The sequence below is a fragment of the Peromyscus eremicus genome, chromosome 16_21, assembly GCF_949786415.1.
Source record: "Peromyscus eremicus chromosome 16_21, PerEre_H2_v1, whole genome shotgun sequence".
Classification (NCBI taxonomy): domain Eukaryota; kingdom Metazoa; phylum Chordata; class Mammalia; order Rodentia; family Cricetidae; genus Peromyscus; species Peromyscus eremicus.
Genome location: NC_081432.1, coordinates 9,195,972 through 9,216,544, shown reverse-complemented (window position 1 = coordinate 9,216,544; position 20,573 = coordinate 9,195,972). Strand labels below are relative to the sequence as shown.

The 20,573-nt window shown below is 51.1% G+C and overlaps 3 protein-coding genes across 9 annotated transcripts in view; all 3 read left to right on the top strand.

Moving 5' to 3' along the window:
* The window catches only part of Tspear (thrombospondin type laminin G domain and EAR repeats), a 176,804-nt gene that overhangs the window by 134,566 nt on the left and 21,665 nt on the right, over positions 1–20,573 (top strand). The window lies entirely within an intron of this gene.
* On the top strand, positions 1,200–1,685 carry LOC131926436 (keratin-associated protein 10-8-like). Its single transcript, XM_059281876.1, has one exon. The coding sequence runs from the start codon at positions 1,200–1,202 to the stop codon at positions 1,683–1,685; it is 486 nt and encodes a 161-aa protein (XP_059137859.1).
* On the top strand, positions 11,540–19,762 carry LOC131926426 (keratin-associated protein 10-4-like). 7 transcript variants are annotated; one of them, XM_059281831.1, is made up of 2 exons: positions 11,540–11,734; positions 19,055–19,762. In XM_059281831.1, the coding sequence occupies exons 1-2, from the start codon at positions 11,540–11,542 to the stop codon at positions 19,760–19,762; spliced, it is 903 nt and encodes a 300-aa protein (XP_059137814.1). The 7 variants fall into 7 exon arrangements, with proteins under 7 accessions (XP_059137814.1, XP_059137815.1, XP_059137820.1 ...); XM_059281832.1 differs by having other exon boundaries at positions 11,540–11,968; positions 19,400–19,762; XM_059281837.1 differs by lacking the exon at positions 11,540–11,734 and having other exon boundaries at positions 18,980–19,095; positions 19,252–19,762.

The window sequence follows — 20,573 nt, the reverse complement described above, 5'->3', positions numbered from 1 at the left end:
TACTGGGTGCTCAGAATCTCTCTTCACCTGGCCCCCTGTGAACGTGGGCGGAACAGTTCCTTGGACAGGCAACTCAGCTGTTAGTGGAGGGTCCCCTCACCCACAGACACCAGACATGCTTGTTAGCATCGGGATTCTTGGTTTGTCACTTCACTGGACCCCAGAACAGCATGGGAAGTTCTGGTGACAATGGCCTTGCTCACCCCTTCCCTCACATCCGCCAAGAATCCTCTCCCTCTCCCTCTCCCTCTCCCTCTCCCTCTCCCTCTCCCTCTCCCTCTCCCTCTCCCTCTCCCTCTCCCTCTCCCTCTCCCTCTCCCTCTCCCTCTCCCTCTCCCAAGGAGGCCTCCGTTCTGTGGGAGACTCAGCTGTGTGAGGTCTGCACATTGTCTTCCTGCCCACAGTTCTATTCTGCACCTGACAAGAGAGGATGAGAGGACCCTGGATGCAGGAGAGGTATGCCTGAGATGGGCATCTGGGATCAGGGACAGCTCTCCCCTGCTCACCTCCCTGGCACAGGCCATCCAGGATGATAAGCAAACTCCACGTGACCTTAGTCCATGCCTGCCTCCTGCAGCCTGTATGTTCACCCTAGCCTCAGGTTTTGACCCAGGACAAGTGACCCTGTGCTCCAGGAGGACATTGGCTTATGGCTCGGTCAGACTCAGTGTGGTCTCTAAATGCCTAGGAGACCAATTCAGTGACCATCTTCATCTCCAAGAGGCCCTTGGCCTACAACTGACCCATCCTTGCACCATGGAGACTTCATTGGACGTCCTCCCTGCCTGCTCCAAATCAGGATACCTGCCTCCTCTTTGCTAGTCACAGACCAACCAGGTCACCATACTGAGGTCAGAGGTTGGGGACACAGAATGCTTCCTCAGAGCCAAGAGTCATCTCCAAAATCCTGACAGGTGGCCACCAGGTAGAGAGTACACACAGCCCAGGGAGACCAAGTTCCAGGGGTCCCAACAGCCACAGGCCCAAGCAGAGTGATCAGCACAACAGTTTATGACTGAGCTCCGCAGAGCTCCCTCCAGACTGAACAACAAGGAAGAGGAAGGGCCCAGAGCCTCCTGCAGCAAAACACGCCTGGGGGATAAAAATCCAGAGCCCAGAGCACCTCACACACACTCACTCAACACTCACACACAGTCACTCAACACACTCCCAGCTCCCAGCTCCCAGCCAACCCCGCCATGGCCGCCTCCACCATGTCTGTCTGCTCCGACACCTGCACCAACTCCTCCTGGCAGGTGGATGACTGCCCAGAGAGCTGCTGTGAGCCTACCTGCTGTGCCCCCAGCTGCTGTGCCCCCAGCTGCTGCCAGCCCAGCTGCTGTGCCCCAGCCCCCTGCATTACTCTTGTCTGTACCCCAGTGAGCTGTGCGTCCAGCCCCTGCTGCCAATCTTCCTGCAGCAGCTGCTGCACACCCTCATGCTGCCAGCAGTCTAGCTGCCAGCCAGCTTGCTGCACCTGCTCCCCCTGCCAATCGTCCTGCTGTGTGCCTGTCTGCTGCACACCTGTCTGCTGCAAGCCAGTCTGCTGTGTCTCCATCTGCTCCGGCTGCCAGCCATCCTGCTGTGTGCCTGTCTGCTGCAAGCCTGTCTGCTGTGAGCCTGTCTGCTGCAAGCCTGTCTGCTGTGAGCCAGTCTGCTGTGGGGCTTCTCCTTCATGCTGCTGAATGTCTAGCTGTGAACCTGATTGCCACCTGTCTGCCCTGGCCCATGGTCCTGCTGGGTGTTCTGGGCCCACCCGTCCTTACACTTCCTCTACCAGTCCAGCCAGGTCTGGAGCCTGAGTGTCCCCCAGCTACTCTCCTGCCTCAGCTCCTGGAAGTGCTGGCTGCTCCACCTCACCCACTCCCAATCTGGCTGGCTTGATCCTGCTATGTGCTGTGTTACTCTTGGCCTCTGAGCACCAATAAAACCTCTTCTGTCCCATTCCATCTCCATAGTAACTGTCATACAGAAAAGTGGCTCTGTGGTCTACACCTGTCTCTGGGGCCCGCATCTGGCTCTGGGCTCTTGCACCTGGCTCTGTGCTCTGCACCTGGCTCTGGGCTATTGCACCTGGCTCTGGGGCCTGTACCTGGCACTGAGCTCTGCATCTAGCTTTGGGCTCTTGCACCTGGCTCTGGGCTCTGCACCTGGCTCCTGGGCCTGCACCTCACTCCTGGGCCTGTACCTACCCCTGGGCTATGCACCTGGCTTTGGGCTTCGTACTTGGCTCCTGGGCTCTGTATTTGGCTTCTGGGCCTGCATCTGGCTCTGGGCTCTGCACCTGTCCCTGGAGCCTGCACCTGGCTCCTGGGCTCTGCATCTGACTCTGGGCTCTGCCTCTGGCTGCTAGGCCTGCACCTTCCTTTTGACTATGCACCTGGCTCTGTGAGGCCTGCACCTGACTCTGGACCTGTGCCCATCCACTGTCTCTGTATCCACATCTGTGAGGTGTGCGGGTCATCAAATATGATCTGAAGTTCCTGTCCCCTCATTCTGTGCTCTGCCGCTGGCCACTTCTAGATCTTCTGGGCAGTAGAAACTCTGCACACTGGTCCCCACACTGAGCAGCACTTAGGCTCTGAATAAAGCACCCTACCCCACTGCCCATGTCCACCATTGTGTGTGTGGTGAAGATGAGGGGACTCTGGCCTCTGGCCTAGCACCCAGAGGGTCCACTGTGGGGAAGTGTGGGCATCCTGTCTTCCTGCCCATGCATGTCCTTGGGGAGGCTGAGTGAGCACCAGAATGCTTCTGGCTGCCCACTTATGGGTGGAGGCTGAGGCATGATGTACAATGGAATGGGGATGGCCATAAGCCCGGAGTGGCCACAGCAACCCAGAGTGGTAAGGAAATGTGCCCACAGGAGACAGAAGGACATGATGTTCAAATGTGGGCAAACGTGACCTCACCATTACTGAGGAACATTAAGAATTGTCTCCTGGAGCCGGGCATGGTGGTGCATGCCTTTAATCCCAGCACTCAGGAGGCAGAGGCAGGTGGATCTCTGTGAGTTCGAGGCCAGCCTGGTCTATAGAGGGAGTTCCTGGACAGGCTCCAAAGCTACACAGAGAAAAGAATTGTCTCCTGGAAGTGCAAGGGCAGAGCAAAGGGAAGGAACTGGTCAGGGAGAGGAAGGCAGTCTCTACAGGGATTCCTGAGTCCACTTAGCAGCAGGGGCAGTGGAGGCCACCTCATCATGGACACATTACCCTGGAGTCATGTGACAAGGAAGACAGCCAGGTGCCTCCATGTTCTGCTGCTTGGGGGACCAGCCTCAGCAGTGCAGGGCTCGAAGGGAATTCATGGAGTTGGTGCACTATGACTTTTTTATCTGAGGAGGTAAGGGAAAAGACACTCACACACCCTCTTGACGGTTTCCTTCAGACCTTTTCTTTATTCTTCTTTTGTATTCTGATTCTCCTTTTGTATTCTGATTCTGTATTCTATCTCTTTACTTTTCTTCTACAACTATATACCCCAACAAAATCTTTCAGGCAATATAGAAATTACAATGTGGTTACATATATTTTTCAAGTGAATGATTATAATGAATACATATAAAAACATGTTTTTCATCTCCCTTACATGAGTAAAACAAAGTCATCCCAAGAACCCACATACATTGTTTTAACTTTTAAAACAATCAGCTCTACCTTAAATCTTTAGGGTGTATACCCATTCATCAATAGTTTTTTATATCAGGAGATTGAGGACAAAAATGGGTACAAGGAATTGATCACCAACCAATCCTATCAGGGAAAGTACATCAACTAGTAATGACTGAGCTGCTTTGTATTTTTGACCCTTACCTAAAGAATCTATAGCTATGTGTCTTTGTGAACTTCAGATTGTTTTTTAGGGTTTTCATCTCAAGGCTATTATCAAAACATCTGATCTAACCTGAAGTTATTTTAAGGCTTTGTTTCAGCTATCATGCACACTGAAAACTGTGAATGCATCTTTCAACATTAAGATTAAAAGAATTCTAGCCAGCCTGGCTCCTGTGGACTCCACTGTTTTTCTTTTCTTTTTTTTTTTTTTTTTTTTTTTTTTTTTGGTTTTTCGAGACAGGGTTTCTCTGTGTAGCTTTGCGCCTTTCCTGGGACTCACTTGGTAGTCCACGCTGGCCTCGAACTCACAGAGATCCGCCTGGCTCTGCCTCCCGAGTGCTGGGATTAAAGGCGTGCGCCACCACCGCCCGGCCCACTGTTTTTCTTAACCTGAACTGTGATCTATGCAGCTCCTGAGGTGAAACTCATGTGCTCTAGCTGTGTGACACTTCCTTGTATTTATTTTTAATCATCAAAACTCTACTTAAACTAACATTATTATTATCAATTAGACAGTACAGTTTAAGAAGAAATCATCTTCACAATAATCCACAGATAAAAATGCCCAGTAGAACGGGATGTATCCATGAGATAAACACACTACCTTACAGGCAGTGGGGAATCTCCCCACAACCATTCACACCATGCCAGATACCAGAGAAAAATTGTAGCGGCAAACATGTAAAGGAACACCAGAAGCAAAAGACATTCTTGAGTCTGTGGTCTCGGGGGTCTTGCCTATCCAAGATTCACCCATCAGAGATTCACCTCCTGGTGGGCTGGCACTTTGAACTTCAATTGCCACCTGATGCTCTTCTGTCACGGCCGTCAATACACAGGACACTGAAGCATAGAAACACCACAGCACAGCTGGGGGAGCTCTGTGACTGCCACCTCTCAACCCCGCCCTACTGGGCCCAGTCCTGGCTGGCAGCAGGTGCAGTCCCTATGTGGGATTGGTGTCTAGGAACATGTCTAGTGGACATGTTTCTGAGGAAGCTTTAATGTCAACTTGACACAGTCTAGAATCATCTGAGAAAGGAGTCTCAAATGAGGGATTGCCCAGATTATATTCGGCTGTGGACATGTCTGTGGGAGATAATCTTGAGTGTTAGTTGATGTAGAAGGGCCCACTGTAGGTGGCACCATTCTCTGGACAGGTAGTTCTGGCTGTATAAGAGAGCTAGCTACTCACTCAACAAGAGGGAAATCATGCCTGGTACTGGAAACCTAGCCAAATACCCAGGGCTAGTGAAGTGTAAACCAGCATAATCTCTAACTACATTCCAAATGTTTATCCTTATACCCACAGATAAGTGTAGTTCTTATCCCTCATCAAGGAAACTTTTTGCAACAGACAGAGACAATAACAGGAAATGGATCAAAATGCAGAGTTGTGGAGCCCAGTCCCTACTGATGCATCTATAACACACTCCTCCACCTACAGCTCAGGGATGATTTCAGAAGAGTGAGTGGAAAGACTGTAAGAGCCAGAGGAACAGGAAGTTTGCTGTGAGATTGTGTCTCCTAGAAAAAAAGCCAGAGAAGCTGCACCCCTGAAGTCTCACTAACATGGCTGCCTAAATGTGAGCTGAACAAGGACAAAACTAGTAGATGTGCTAAAGTGACCTCGATCCTACACAAAGAACTACAGGCAACTAAGGAACACTGTGACTGGGAAAAAATAGTCTTCCCCAGGGAAGAACACACCAACTGGTTATCCAATACCAAAGGATCAACCCTAAAAGCATATATATACAAATAGCATTATATGAAGTGAGCAGGTTGTATTTATATTTTTAGGGATAGATAGGCAGATAGATAGATAGATAGATAGATAGATAGATAGATAGATAGATGACGTGTATGTGTCTGTGTGTGTATGTGTGTGTGTGTGTGTGTGTGTGTGTGTGTGTGTGTGTGTAACAACAATCACAGAAAAGGAGATCATGGGTTTGAATGAGAGCAAAAAGGTATATGAAAGGGGTTAGAGTGAGGAAGGGGAAGAGGAAAATGATGTAAGTATATTATCTCAAAAATAAATAAATAAATAAAGCTAGCTAAGCATGAGTAGGCTATGTTCCTCCATGTTTTCCACTTCAGGTTCCTGCTTGAGTTCCTGGCCTGACTTCCTTCAGTGATGGACTCTGACCTGGAAGTATAAGTCAAATAATTCCTTTCCCTAAGATGCTCTTGTTCAGTGGGTTTTATCACAGCAACCGAAAGAAAACTAGAACATGTAGGCACTGGTCTTCACCTGTCTGAGGCTCCCTGAGGAGCCAGCCTCAGTTTCTCCAACTTCAGAACTTGCTGAATACAGGGAGGGCATCGGTCAGGCATCCAAGTGTAAACAACCCATCAGTGCTGCCCAGGGTAGAGAAGAATGCCTGGGTAAGAGTTTGAGGAAACCTGGGAACCAGATGCTTTGAGAAATTAGGACTTTGAAACAGTCCCCGGAGTCTAGAAGGCCCCAAACATGACCACAGAGGCACATGCTGAGAGCATCACTGGGGGCTGAGCTCTGAGCCCTGAGCAAACAGGAAGTAGTGAAGGGGAGAAGGGTGGAAACTGCCAGCTGGAAGCTGAGGGGGAGCCCCACGGGTAAACACACAAAAGCTACAAAGCTTAGGGGCCGGGACAAAATACCTGAGATACACAACATATAAGGAGGAAGAGATCGTTTGGGCTCACACTTTTCGTGGTGGAGAAGCATAACATGGTGATGCTCACCTGAGACCAGGAGGAAAGGGCAAAGGGCCAGGGTCCCTTCACAGGCAAACCCTCAGGGACCTTAAGTTCCTTCTACCAAGTCTGTCCCCTAAAGGGTTACTTCTCACCCTAGTAGTGCTGCAAGCTGGGGACTGAGTCTTAGCTTTTAAGTCTTTGGGGGTCATTTAAAATCCAAACCATGACACCAGGCATTGAAGGAACTCTGCCAAGTCACTGCCCGAGCACCACCTTAAGAGAATAGTTCCAATATATAGTACATGTGATGAGACTACTTCAGAAAAAAAAAACTGTAAGGCAAAAATAACAAGTATACACTGGAAATGTCAGCAACAGGCTATAGGGATGTGGGGGAGAGACCCAGAAGCCCAGAACCAGCCATTAGTGCTCATTATCCACGGTCAGCAAGTTCTGCATCCTGCAAAGAAGTAAGCAGGAGCTGGGCACAGGAGGAAACAGCTAGAAAATGCTCCCAGAGGCTGTGCTCACTGGAGGGGGACCTCTAGATCAGACCACACAACAGAGGGAAAAATGGGAGGAATCACACAGAAACTCGTGACTTGGAAAGTAAAACAGCTGAAGTGGAGATTTCCCGGTAGGGCTTTGGCGATGTGACAACAGGCCCCTGAGACAGCCAGTAAGTGCGAGCAGTAGACTTTTAAAATGAAGATGATTGGGTGGATCTTGAGAGACTAGCGGATACCCTAAGGCACGTCAACATGTGTGAGAGGAGTTCCAGAAGGAGAGAATAAGAAAGAAATATTTAAAGAAATGGTGCCTCAAACATTCCTAATTTTAATGAAGCACGCACTCCACTCCAGGAAACTCAATGGACAGCATGGACAACGGCGCTTTCATGGGGGCATTGGATCGCTAAGAGAGCAAAACAGTGAATCTTGACACAGTGAGGGAGATGACTGACTGCTGAGGCTTTGTGAGAAGCCAGGAGAGCAGGAGGAAGAGGATTATGGATGGTACAGAGTGCTGGGAGAGGGTAGGGGGGAACCATCCTCTGACCGAGCAGAGTCATTAACTACCAAAACTGAAGCACAAGCAACAGCCTCAGATGGGGTGGTGCCACCAGAAAGGGTTAATCCGTAGCAGGTCTGTCTTATAAGAAATACTTATTGTGACCGAGTGGTGCACTCCTTTAATCCCAGGACTTAGAAGGCAGAGAGAGGTACATGGATCTCTGTGAGTTCAAGGCCAGCCTGGTCTACAGAGTGAGTTCCAGGACAGCCAGGGCTACACAGAGAAACCCTGTCTCGAAAAACCAAAATAATAATAATAATTAATAATAATAACAATTTAAAAAGAAAAGAAAAGATACTTATTATGGCTGAACCGACTAGACACCAGCTAGTGGCTGGACCACAGTGAAGGGACAAGTCAACTGTAAAGATGTCAGTTGACATCTGTCACCCAGCTTGTCTCTCCTGGCGCTAATCTGTAGATGTTCACAGTGCATGCTGGTTCTGGATGGGAACTCAGCCAAGGCTGACCCGAGCCATGCCTCGATGGATGCTTGTCCTTTATAGGGATTTCTGGGTTCATGTCTGGCTTGAACTGTTCGATTCTTTATCAGTCTGGCTAAATGTCATTAGTTCTGCTGCTCCTTTCAAAGAGCTGACTTGGGGCCTCCTCAATCACTGCATTTCTACTTGCTGTTATTTCTTAGTTCTCTCATCTTGGTGTCTTTCTGTTAGCCTTGGACATCACTTCTCTTCTTTGTGGTGTGAAGACAGATGGATGTGAGATTTCTCACTCAGGTGTCCCAGCTCCCTGCTCCCTGCTGAGAATCATTCTGGCTACCACCTCATCAGCTCTGACAGCTGCCTCTTCTTCCAGCTAAGCCCTTTCTAAACCCCTTCCATCCTCTTTGGCATCCAGGTTGTCCATGAGGCTAAATTTACTGTGAACTCCGTATGGATTCTCTTTTTTTATATTAATTAATTTTTTCATGTATTTTACATACCAACCACAGTTTTCCCTCCCTCCTCTCCTCCTGTCCCCCCATCTATCCCCCTCCTCATCCACTCCTCCTCTGTCTCCCTTTAGGAAGGGGCAGGTCTCCCATGGGTGTCAACAAAGCATGACACATTAAGTTGAGGCAGGATCAAGCTCCTCCCCTGGCATCAACCCAGCCTGCAGAATAGGTTCCCTGGATTCTAAAGCTAGGCAGGTGTGTGCAGTGCATCACCACTTAGATCCATCTGTGGAGTCTCTTGTCCCCTCTCCCTGTTTATCAGTTGCTGGCCACTGCAGCCCCTGGCTGTCACTGATCTGTATTCAGTCCCTATGGTACCTACTTGTTGTCACCAAATACCTGAGGAGAGGAATGTTTCTGCTCAGAGTCTGAGGGATACAGTCCATCATGGTGGGGAAGGCTTGGCGGCAGGAGTGTGAGGCAACTGGCCCAGAGGCAGACCAGAAGTGGGGTTGGCTATAAAACCTCAAGGCCTGCCCCTCCTCCAGTGATACATCCTCCAGCCAGGCTCCACTTTTTCTTTTCTTTTTTTGTTTTTTTTTTTTGTTTTTTTTTTTGTTTTGTTTTTGTTTTTGTTTTTGTTTTTCGAGACAAGGTTTCTCTGTGTAGCTTTGCACCTTTCCTGGAACTCACTCTGTAGACCAGGCTGGCCTCGAACTCACAGAGATCCACCTGCCTCTGCCTCCCGAGTGCTGGGATTAAAGGTGTGTGCCACCACTGCCCGGCCAGGCTCCACTTCTTAAAGGTTCTACAACCTTCCAGTGTGGCACCACTAACTTGGGACTAAATATTCAAACATGGGAGCCTGTGGGGACATCTCACATCCAAACCACAACTATCTCCTCATTGTGACCTTTCCCGACGTGTCTTAGGCATGGAATCATGGTGTTTCACATATTGCCAAGGGATGTGTGGACAGACCCTCCAGGAAGGCAAAACTGAGGATGACAATAAGCACATGTAGTTACACACCACTTCCCAAGTCATCACAGAAATGCAAAACAAAGCCCCGTGAACACGCTCTGCACCCCAGGTCCACCAGGGTGACAGTGTGTCTCATTCTTGTAGCCAGGTTCAAACTGACCATCCCACTTTATTTCTGGGTGTGCCACATAATGCTCTGTCTCCTTTATTTCCTGTTTTTCTTGTTTGGGGTTGCACGCATGGGATTTCCATTCCTCCGCTTTCCCTCTCTTTTTTCTCGGGTTGGTTCCCAGCCGCTGCCCCCAGTTAGCACAGGTCAGTGGTTAAACAACAGCTGTAGATTTGGGACTCTGGAACACAGATGTCAGCACAGCCATGTGACATACTGCTCCTCAGACAACGCAGTGTGTTGAGACCCTTTAACGCCAGAACATTCTTATCCCGCTTTTGCGTATTCTACCTCCGTAAAGGTTAGTGAGGTGTCCGATACGGTCGGCAGTTGCTCAGTTTACCCGCACACCCTTCCTCTGCAATACTTCAAAGCTTTCCCAGAGTCTGTGCCTGAGGAGGTTGGTGTCTGGCCCTCATCTCCAAGGACATTCTCTGTGGGCGTAGAGCTCTAGGTTGGTACCTGTTTTCTTTCCGATGAGAAAGGATGCTTCCATGGCCTCCTGGTCTCCACCATCACATCGAAAAGTCATCTGTCAGTCATGCTGCTTCTCCCCACCCCTACTGACGACTGTCATTGTAGCTCACCCCCAATGTGGGCATGCGTGGATTCCTATGTAGTGCTGCACTCAACTCTTTAAAATGCACCTAGAATACACTCGGTTTGTGCTCATGGATCAACGTCTTTCATCAGCTCAAAGTCCCTGCCTGTTTGTGTTCAAATACCTCACCCCCATCCCTTTGTCTCTCCTAGGATCCAAACCGTTCCCCATGCTGCCCCTTTGCCTGTTCCTCCATCTCCTCTACTTCAGCCCCCCCAGCACCCCGTATGCAGTCACCATACCCATCGCCTCCTTCCCTTCACTAATCTCTTCGGCCTTGGCTGATGTGCTGTTAACCTCATCTACCACAGACTGAAATCTCAGCTTCTGTGCCCTTCATTCCCAGGATTGGGTTCTCATTTGTGGACTGCCAGTTGCCACTGTAAAAAATCTCCATCTTTCTCCCCATTTTCCTGAAAGGTGTGTCGCTGACCCTTTAAGGTAAACGCTTCATTTGATCTGAAGAGAAACGAGAGCATCGCCATGGTTACCCTTTTGTTGTTTGAAGGGCATCTCTGCAGTCACCCCTTTGCTTTCGTAGTGCCGGGGACCAAACCCAGGGCTTTGTGCATCCTAGGCACTCGGTCCACCACCAAGCTATATCCCCAGCCCTCATCAGTTGTCTCGAGTTCATGTGTGACTGTTCTAGGGTCCAGGCCTCTTGTTTGTTCTTCGTGACTCTTGATCAGCTGGTCTTGTCATCTAGAATGCCTGGTAATGCTTGGCCAATGACAACAATTCACTGTGGCAGAGGGCGGTGGGGGGGGGGGAATCTAAGATCCCAGCCGGGCAATGGTGGTGCACACCTTTAGTCCCAGCACTCCGGAGGCAGAGCCAGGTGGATCTTTGTGAGTTTGAGGCCAGCACGGTCATGAGTGGCAACCGTCCTCACCAGAGCTGGGCTATGGGAGGAGTACTGGCCTGAGGACATTGTTCTCCCGCCACTACTTCTTGAGAGGGGACGAGGGTCCTGGCAGTCGGCCATGGCCGGATGACATCCCTGCAGCCACAGGATGGCTGGGAGAGTCCCACCAGTGACACCCCAACCTCACTGCTCACAGAGCCTCACCTAACTGTCCCACCACTGTCCCCAGCACCACCCACTGGCAGGAGACAGACAGGCCTGACAACAACATCCCAGACAAACAAACACCCTGATGAGCCACACCAACAAGGAAGGGAGGCCAAGCCAGACAGCAGCAGCACAGGGGGATAAAAGCTGACAGCCCAGCACCTCACACACACTCACACTCAACACTCACTCGCTCACTCCTCACTCTCCTCCAGCCAACCCCACCATGGCTGCCTCCACCATGTCTGTCTGCTCTGACGCCTGCACCAACTCCTCCTGGCAGGTGGATGACTGCCCAGAGAGCTGCTGTGAGCCTACCTGCTGTGCCCCCAGCTGCTGCCAGCCCAGCTGCTGCCAGCCCAGCTGCTGTGTGCCCAGCTGCTGCCAACCTAGCTGCTGTGTGCCCAGCTGCTGTGCCCCAGCCCCCTGCCTGACCCTCCTCTGCACCCCAGTGAGCTGTGTGTCCAGCCCCTGCTGCCAATCTATCTGCTGCACACCCTCATGCTGCCAACAGTCTAGCTGCCAACCAGCTTGTTGCACCTGCTCCCCCTGTCAGCCGTCCTGCTGTGTGACTCTTTGCTGCAAGCCTGTCTGCTGTGGGGCTTCCTCCTCATGCTGCCAGCCATCCTGCTGTCAGTCTTCCTGCTGTGTGCCTGTCTGCTGCAAGCCTGTCTGCTGCAAGCCTGTCTGCTGCAAGCCTGTCTGCTGCAAGTCCTGCTCCAGCGTGTCCCTGCTCTGCCGCCCTGCCTGCTCCCGCCAGGCCTGCTGTGGCCTCTCCTCAGGCCAGAAGTCCAGCTGCTGATGGATCTGTCTACTCCCTGCCCATGTCCTGCTCCCCAATCCCTCTCAGCCTCTTTAGTCTGCTCATGATGTGGGATCTGCCCCCCCCCCAAGGACAGAACCCCAACATGTTCCCTACACTGACCTGACCTGACTTCCTGTCTCCCAGGAGCTCCATCTGCACCTTGGGTCAGTGTCCCTCTTCACTGTCCCTCTGCCCTGGTCACTTGTCTTCAGCATTGTCCTTCAGAGTTCAGAACATCAATAAACCCTTCTCACTGCCTGGATCTCCTCTCATACTGTGGGAAATGTGACTTAAGTCAATGTCAGTCTGCAGACTGTGGTTGTTTCCAGGAGGGAGGCACTTAGCCCTGCAATAGTGAGACATTGTGCAGAGCATGACATTGAGTGGAGCTGTAGCTCAGTGTCATGCTCTGCACAAAACAGAAGCATGAGATGCTGCCATGATGGCCCCCCACATCTGGGAAGAGTCCCCAGCATCCACAGAGGGTCCCCACGGTCCAGTGGGTGATGGTCTCAGACAATGTGCATAGCTGGCCAAGAGAAGCTGCTGCTGGGCAAGGGATTCCCAGTAAACAGACAGTGGAACTCATGTCTGAGGCATCTCCTGGGCGGGAAGCCTGTCTTTAGCATCTGGAGTAGTTCCCGGAGGAAAATTCCTCTGAAGGGAGTCAGAGAAATTACCTGACCTAATTTACCATCATAACACCTAAGTGAGTCCCAAGTGACCAGCCTGCTGCCACCCAGCCCATCCAGACAGAGCTTGAGGGACCACAGAAACGCAGCATTCAGCTGAAGAACCATTCAGTTTAGTAGGCACCCCAGGTGGGAAAATGTGGTCAGTAGAAGATCAACCAATTGGTAGGGACCCACGGTCCTCACCTATCCCACACAGCCAAGATGTTAAAGAAAGATGGAGCGATTGAGCAAAGACAGGAAGACATTTAAAGACAGAAAACCAGAGTAGGATAGCTGGAAGGAGCGTTGTGTGGAAGAGGGATGCTGAGGTGGGGGTGGAGCTCACAGCCACTAGAGGCTGTGATAAAATCAATAAACCATGGGCCTGGCTCAGGTACTGTCCACAGTGAACTGCACAGGAGGAAAGGAGTGAGCTGGAGCAGCAGACGGAAGCCCTGCCCTGCACAGCCCAGCCCGAGGACCTGGCTTTGTCACCAACTCCACTCGTGGTGTCAGAGATGCTCAAGACTTCGTCAAATAGGTCACACACACACACACACACACACACACACACACACACACACACACACACACCATCACTGCAGCGTCTTACAGAATACTTTGCTGTCCTGAGTGCCCTCAGGGTTCTGATACCCTGTGGAGTCTCTCTGTCCACCAGCCTCCAGCAATCCCTTTACAGCCTTCTCCCCTCTCTTAGAACCATGCTCAGAAGGACTCTATGCCCTTCCAGGTCCCACTACACCCCCCCCCCCATATCCTCCATGCCCCTCCAAGGCCCTCCAGGTCCATGCCCCTCCACAATCCTTTTCCTCTGAACATCATTCCCTGCTCTGGATGTAGAAGCTCTCACTTGGCAAGTTTAGCCCTTCCCTACAGGGTCTCTCTCTCCCAGCTGAGGCTCAGGATGGCTCTATGGCACTTTCGGCATTGTGGCTCAAGTGTTAGCGTGCACGTCCATTCAGAGATCTCTGTGAAGATCTGGCTTTTCAGCTCCTTTTGAGAAATACCAAGGAGTGTGAGTGCTGAATGGTTGGAGGTATGTTTGATATTTTTAAGAGCCCACCAGGTTCTTCCACAGCTCTGAGCCATCCCGTGTTCCCAGAAGTACTGAGGGGAGCTCCTGTCACTCCTTCCTCCCCAACATCTCTTGTTGGTATTTTGATGTGGGGCATTCTTACAAGTATATAGATTCACTCTCTCATTCATAGTCTCTCTCTCTCTCTGTCTCTCTCTCTCTCTGTCTCTCTCTCTCTCTCTCTCTCTCTCTCTCTCTCTCTCTCTCTCTCTCTCTCTCTGTTTTTCTACATAGCACAAATTGTCCTCACACTCATGATCCTCCTCCTCTTGTCTTAGCTGAGATCACAGACGTGCCCCACCCTGCCTGTGACTTCATTTTTCTGAGTTTACACTGTGGAATCTGGATGTCTTCTTTGGCAAAGGGTCTATCCAGCTCTCTTGCCAAGTTTTGAGTCAGGTTGATTCATTGTTGATATTAAGGCTCCTTTGCAGCGTGCACAGCAGCCTCTGTCAGATATGGGGAGCAGACACCCCCATCCCTCCACCCTCCCATCCCCCACCCCCATTCCATCAAGCCCTGATGCCCCTTCTGTTAGTTGCTTTTCTGATGGTGAAAAATACCTGAACAACACAACTCAAGGAAAGAAGGGGGTTATCTTAGCCCAGGATTTGAGAACACAGTCCGTCACGGCAGGGAAGTCACGGTGGCAGGGGTGTGAGAAGACACACTGAGTCCTCAGTCAGGACACAGAGAGCGAGACATACACGTACTCAGGTCACTTCCTCTTCGTTATTCATTTCAAGACTCCAGCCCGTGGTTTGGTGCCCCCCACATCCATTGAGTCTCAGCCAATCCTCTCTGGAAACACCCTCACAGACACGCCCAGAAGTGTCCCCAGTGATTCCAGTTACTGTCAGGTTGACACTGGGCATCAGCCATCACAGTGCAGACTCAGCAGAAGCCCTGCCATGGGAGAAGCTCACAGCCGTGGACACGTGTGCCGAGGAAGCCTCGGGTCAGAGCTAATGCACGAGGAGGAAAAACAAAGACCCGGTGGAGACAGACCAAGAAGAATCCCCACCAACGACCCTCAGGACCTCTCCTGAAAACTGGAAAGGGGGTGGCACATCTGAAGTCACTCTGAGGCAAGTGTTACCCTCAGGCCGTCCTCAAAGACAAGCATGCAGACAAGTGTCTTAGGTCTGTCCAGCTCTCCTGCCCATTTTAAAGTCAAGTTCATTGTTTTTAAGGGTCCTTTGCATATTGCACATGGAAGTCTCTGTCAGATAGGCCCTCAGCAAACCCCAGCCATAGAATCCAGCATCACAGAAACAGCCATGTGCCGTGGCCGCTGTAGCTCTTCAGTGTGCCCAGAACCCAGGTGCCAAAGGCTTGGTCCCCAGCCGCTGGTGTTGTCGGGAGGTGGTGATGTCTGTAAGAGGTGGGGCCTCATGGGAGGAAGTGAGGTCATTGGACATGCTGGTTGGTTTTTTGTTACCTTGACACAGCTAGGGTTATTGGAGAAGAGGAAACTCAATTGAGACAAAACTTCCACCGGATTGCCTATAGACAAGTCTATGGAACGTTTTCTTGATTAATAATTGATGTGAGAGGGCCTGGCCCACTATACATGGTGCCACCCCTGGGCAGGCGATCCTAGAGTATTTAAGAAAGCAGGCTGAGCACGCTAAGGGAAACAAGCCAGTAAGGGGTGTCTCCCACAGCCTTGGCTTCAGTTCCTGCCTGACTTCCTTCGATGATGACTATGATGTGGGACGGTAAGATGAACCATAAACCCTTACTACCCAAGTTGCTTTTGGTCATGGTCTTTATTCACAGTAACGGAAATCACACTAAGACATGGGAGTGTGCCTTTCAAGGGGACACTGGGACCTTATGGCCTTCTTCCTCTCCTAGCCACCACAAGTAAGCAGCTTCCTGTTGCATTCCCATGACACACCACCTGACACAGGCCTGAAGGCATCAAACGGCCATGTGGTGTGGGATGACTGGAATGAGAAATGTCCCCCAAAGGCTCCAGTGTTTGAACATCAGTTGGTGGCACTCTTTGGGGAAAATAGGACATGCGGTTCTGTGGGAGGAAGAATGTCAGTGGAAGCGGGCTTTGAGAGCTTAGAGACTCCCTCTGCTTCACAGTCTCTTTCTGCTTCATGCTTGTGGCTCAGGATGTGAGCTCCCAGCTTGCTGCCCCTGCTGCCCCAGCTGCCTCTACAACCTGCCACTTCCCCAGCACAGTGGGCTCTTATCTCTCGGGAAGCATAAGCCCTCCGAAACTGTTTCTTCTTTAAATTGCCATGGTCACGCGGTGTTTTCACACAAACAGGAAAGTCACTAAGGCATAGTGACACTTCTAGAACTGGGAGCCAAGTAACCTTTCCTCATTTATAGGCAGATTGCCTCTGGTATTCTGTCACAGTAACACAAAGCTGCTTAACACTGGGGCTAAGTGAGCTTTATCTCTGGAATAAAACATTGGTTTAATATTTGAAAAATCAGCTAATACAATATATTGTGTTGATATAATAAAAGCAAACATCATACAATTATATCCATATGTACAGAAAAGGAGCTGGGACAGCCCAATACTCTTTCATAATAAAAGCCCACCGCCCCCACAAACCCAGGCGAGGGGACTTCCTTACTCTGATAGCTGTTAGGAACCCACAACTGACATCACCATGTGCCATGACTTCTCCCTAACTTCCAGCAAGGGACAGACATCTACTCAGCTGACCAATCCCAGTCACCACTGGGGGGCAGATGTCCTTATATCCAAGCTAAGCCCCTGAGTTGCAAAAATGCATGCTTTGGAAACTATGAAACTAATGTGAAAGCCTTCTAAATACATCAGAAAGTGGTGCCCCCTACTCATCTGGAGACTTTTCCAGTTCCTAGCAGAATCTGAGTAAACATCTTTGCAAAAATTTGCAAGTTGGTTTTTAAATTAATAAGTAATTTCGAGAGAACCATAATCACCACAAAAAAAGGACAAATACAGACAATTCACACTTCCCAGTAAAATTTTCCCATAAAGCAACAATGAGCCCTTCTGCTGGTCCTGATCTATAAATAACAAAGAACAGGTCCCTTGTCACTGCCCAGGCCACTGCCCCAGCTATGTGCTCAGTAAACCTATGAGAGGGGAGGGGAGGGGAGACAGGAGGAGAGGGAGGGAGAGAGCAAGGGAGTGGGCATGTTTTACCTTTACGATGTGCGCACACACAGGCTAAGTGACTGTGTGCTCTAGTGTGAGGCAGATTTCTCAGATCAACGTGGGAAGCAGACTGTATAAGAGACTGGCTGATGTGATGGGCCTCGTGGGTACTAAACTCTCACCTTTAAACCATACAGGCATGAGCCAGGCATGGTAAGGCACACCTGAAATCCCACTACTTAGGAGGAGGAGGAGGCAGGAGCACCAGGAGTTCCAAGTCATCCTGAGCTAAACAGTGAATTCCAGCCTAGCCTAGGCTACATGAGACCTTGTCTCAAAAGAAGAAAGTTTAAAAAGAGGCATAACTATGAAAGAAACATTTTGCCAAGTAAGATGCCTGGGCAGGAGTGAAGCGGGTGAGAGTCTCAGAGGGAAATGCCAGGTACAGGAGCCCCACAGCCTGTTAGAGCCAGTGGGGCCGAGAAGCCCAGTGTGGGGAGTACGTTCCCTCACATTGTGTATAGGACACTCTGCAAACTCGAGGCAGCTGGGCAGATAGGCCCACGAAACACACTCAACACAATGCCAGCTATCACCACAAACACCAAGAACGAAGAGTGGGACCCAGTCACACTACTGTGGAATGCAGATGGCCTGCCTCTCAGCGATAGTGGAGCCTGAAGATAAACATTTACCCATCACGTGACCCAAGAAGCCTACACGGAGATTTCCTCTAGAGAAAAGAAAACTCATTATCATCACACAAAATGCCAAACACAAACAACAGTGACAGCAGCTTTATTCATATCTGTAGTAAACAGGGGACAGTCCAAATACCCATCGGTCACTGGCTGGATACACTGGTAAATCAATACAATGGAATATTATAGAGCCATAAAAGGAGATAAATTTGGTATACAATAGCTGGTTGAATCTTAAGGTTAGAATATCATAAACCACAAAGAATGGTTTAAATGGAGGGGAGGAAAGGGGTGTGGAGGGTGGCCACAGTGGGAAGCAGACCTCTCTGTGGGTCCAGGGAGGCAGGCTTGCTTGCTCCTTCAGCGTTAGAAGCTTCAACTGGTTCCTGGGGTTCCTTTGCTGCCCCTGGCTTTGACACTCCTTTCTGCAGGCAGGAGCTCTCCAAGAAGCCTCTTACTAAAGCTCAGCCCCCTCCCCTCCCCTGGCGCCGTTCACCCACAGTCATCCCACAGCCACAGCGCGTGCAGGAAGACTCAATCTTGGTGCATCCATCCTACTAGGCTCAGGTTGGGTGCTGGGCTGTCTGATTGCTCCCAAAGTGTCACTGTGCATTCGAGACACAGGTTCCCAGCCTATGTGGGCACACAGCATGTGGTGAAGTTTCACTTGTGGGCCCACAGTGAAGTTTCACTTGCAGAGGGGCACAGTCCCTGCATCTGTGGGACTTTTCTCCACAGCTCCCCTTCTCTGTTGAAAAGCCTGTGTTCTAGAAGAATCTATCTCCCTCTAGTTCTCCTCATTGTCTCATTCTCTGCAGACCTATGCCATGGTGAGACACTCAGGATGGTCTTCTGCAGTGTTCAGGTACACCTCTCCACCAGGTATATATATCCAGCAGGCTTTACAACCCTACCCACCCACCTGGACTAGAACTCCTGCTACTCACTGCCTAGTGGAACAGCCTGGAGGAGGAGGCATGTGGTCTGTGCACAAAGCCAGATCCAGCATGGCCAAGGCTCCACGCAGAGGACCAAGTACCACAGCACCCTCAGGCCCTAGTCAACACCCTGTGGAGCTGTGACTGTCCTGTAAATAAACAGATTAACAAGGGCTTTCAGGACGCAGCTTAAAATACCCATGAGGAAGGAAGGTTCTAGAGGCTTCCGGCTGAAAACATAACCTGTGTGGTATAAAAGCTGACACCACAGCACATAACATACACACTCACACACTCACAAGCTCCCACCTCCCAGCTCCCAGCCAACCCCGCCATGGCCGCCTCCACCATGTCTGTCTGCTCTGATGCCTGCACCAACTCCTCCTGGCAGGTGGACGACTGCCCAGAGAGCTGCTGTGAGCCTACCTGCTGTGCCCCCAGCTGCTGCCAGTCCAGCTGCTGCCAGCCCAGCTGCTGTGTGCCCAGCTGTTGCCAGCCCAGCTGCTGTGCCCCCAGCTGCTGTGTGCCCAGCTGTTGTGCCCCCAGCTGCTGCCAGCCCAGCTGCTGCCAGCCCAGCTGCTGTACCCCCAGCTGCTGCCAACCCAGCTGCTGTGCCCCATCCCCCTGCCTGACCCTCATCTGCACCCCAGTGAGCTGTGTGTCCAGCCCCTGCTGCCAATCTGTCTGCTGCACACCCTCATGCTGCCAACAGTCTAGCTGCCAGCCAGCTTGCTGCACCTGCTCCCCCTGCCAGCCGTCCTGCTGTGTGCCTGTCTGCTGCAAGCCTGTCTGCTGCACACCCATCTGCTCTGGATCCTCCTCATGCTGCCAGCAGTCTAGCTGCCAGCCCTCCTGCTGTCAATCCTCCTGCTGTGTGCCTGTCTGCTGCAAGCCTGTCTGCTGCAAGCCTGTCTGCTGCAAGCCCTGCTCCAGTGTGTCCCTGCTCTGCCGCCCTGTGTGCAGACCTGCCTGCTGTGTGCCCACCTCCTCCTGCTGTGCCTCCTCCTGCCAGCCCAGCTGCTGCAAGCCCTGCTCCAGTGTGTCCCTGCTCTGCTGCCCTGCCTGCTCCCGCCAGGCCTGCTGTGGCCTCTCCTCGGGCCAGAAGTCCAGCTGCTGATGGGCCTGTTCCTGGTGCCAGCTGGCTCAGGTCCCTCCCTGTGGCCCCTCTCAGCTCTATCAGTCTGATTCTGATCTGGAATAGACAGTCCCCCAGGATGGATCCCCAACCTGTCCTTTGTGACTTGACCTCTCCCCCTTCTACTTCCTAGGAGGCCTGCTGATCCTCTGGGTCACTGTCCCTCCCCCTGTCCCTCTGCTCTGGGTACCTGCCCCTGACATCAGCTTGTCAGAGCTCGTGGCTTCAATAAACTTTTAACCACCTGGATTTCCTCTCATGTTCTGGTTCATGCTCTCTGCGGTTCAAGTAAATGTCTGTCTCTTCAGCCAGGAATGTTTCTAGGGGGGACAGTAGCCACCTCCCCTGGGGGTCACCGGTTGTTTGAATGAAAAATGTCCCAAATAGGTGCATTTATTTGAAGACTCGGTCTCCGGTGGATGGCTCTGTTTGAGGGACTGCTTGAGGATGTTATTGGGGAGGCTTTGGGAGTTGATAGCTTCATGCACTTTGGGTCCATACTCTGTTTTCTGCTTGTGGTTAGAGATGTGACCTCTGGCATTCTGTTCCTGTCACCTGCTGCCATTAATCTCCCACCTTTATGGTCCCTCTCTCTGGAACTCTAAGCCAACTCTTTCTTCCATAAGTCATGGTGCTTACTCACAGCAACAAAATACAAAATGGACAGGCTGAGCACTTGACAGCTCAAACCAGTATGAACCTGGTGTGTGTGTTGGGGCAGGGGATTAGGGGCTTCCATCCCTATACCTCTCCATTCTCACTTCTCCATCCCTAGCTCCCTCTCAGCGTACTG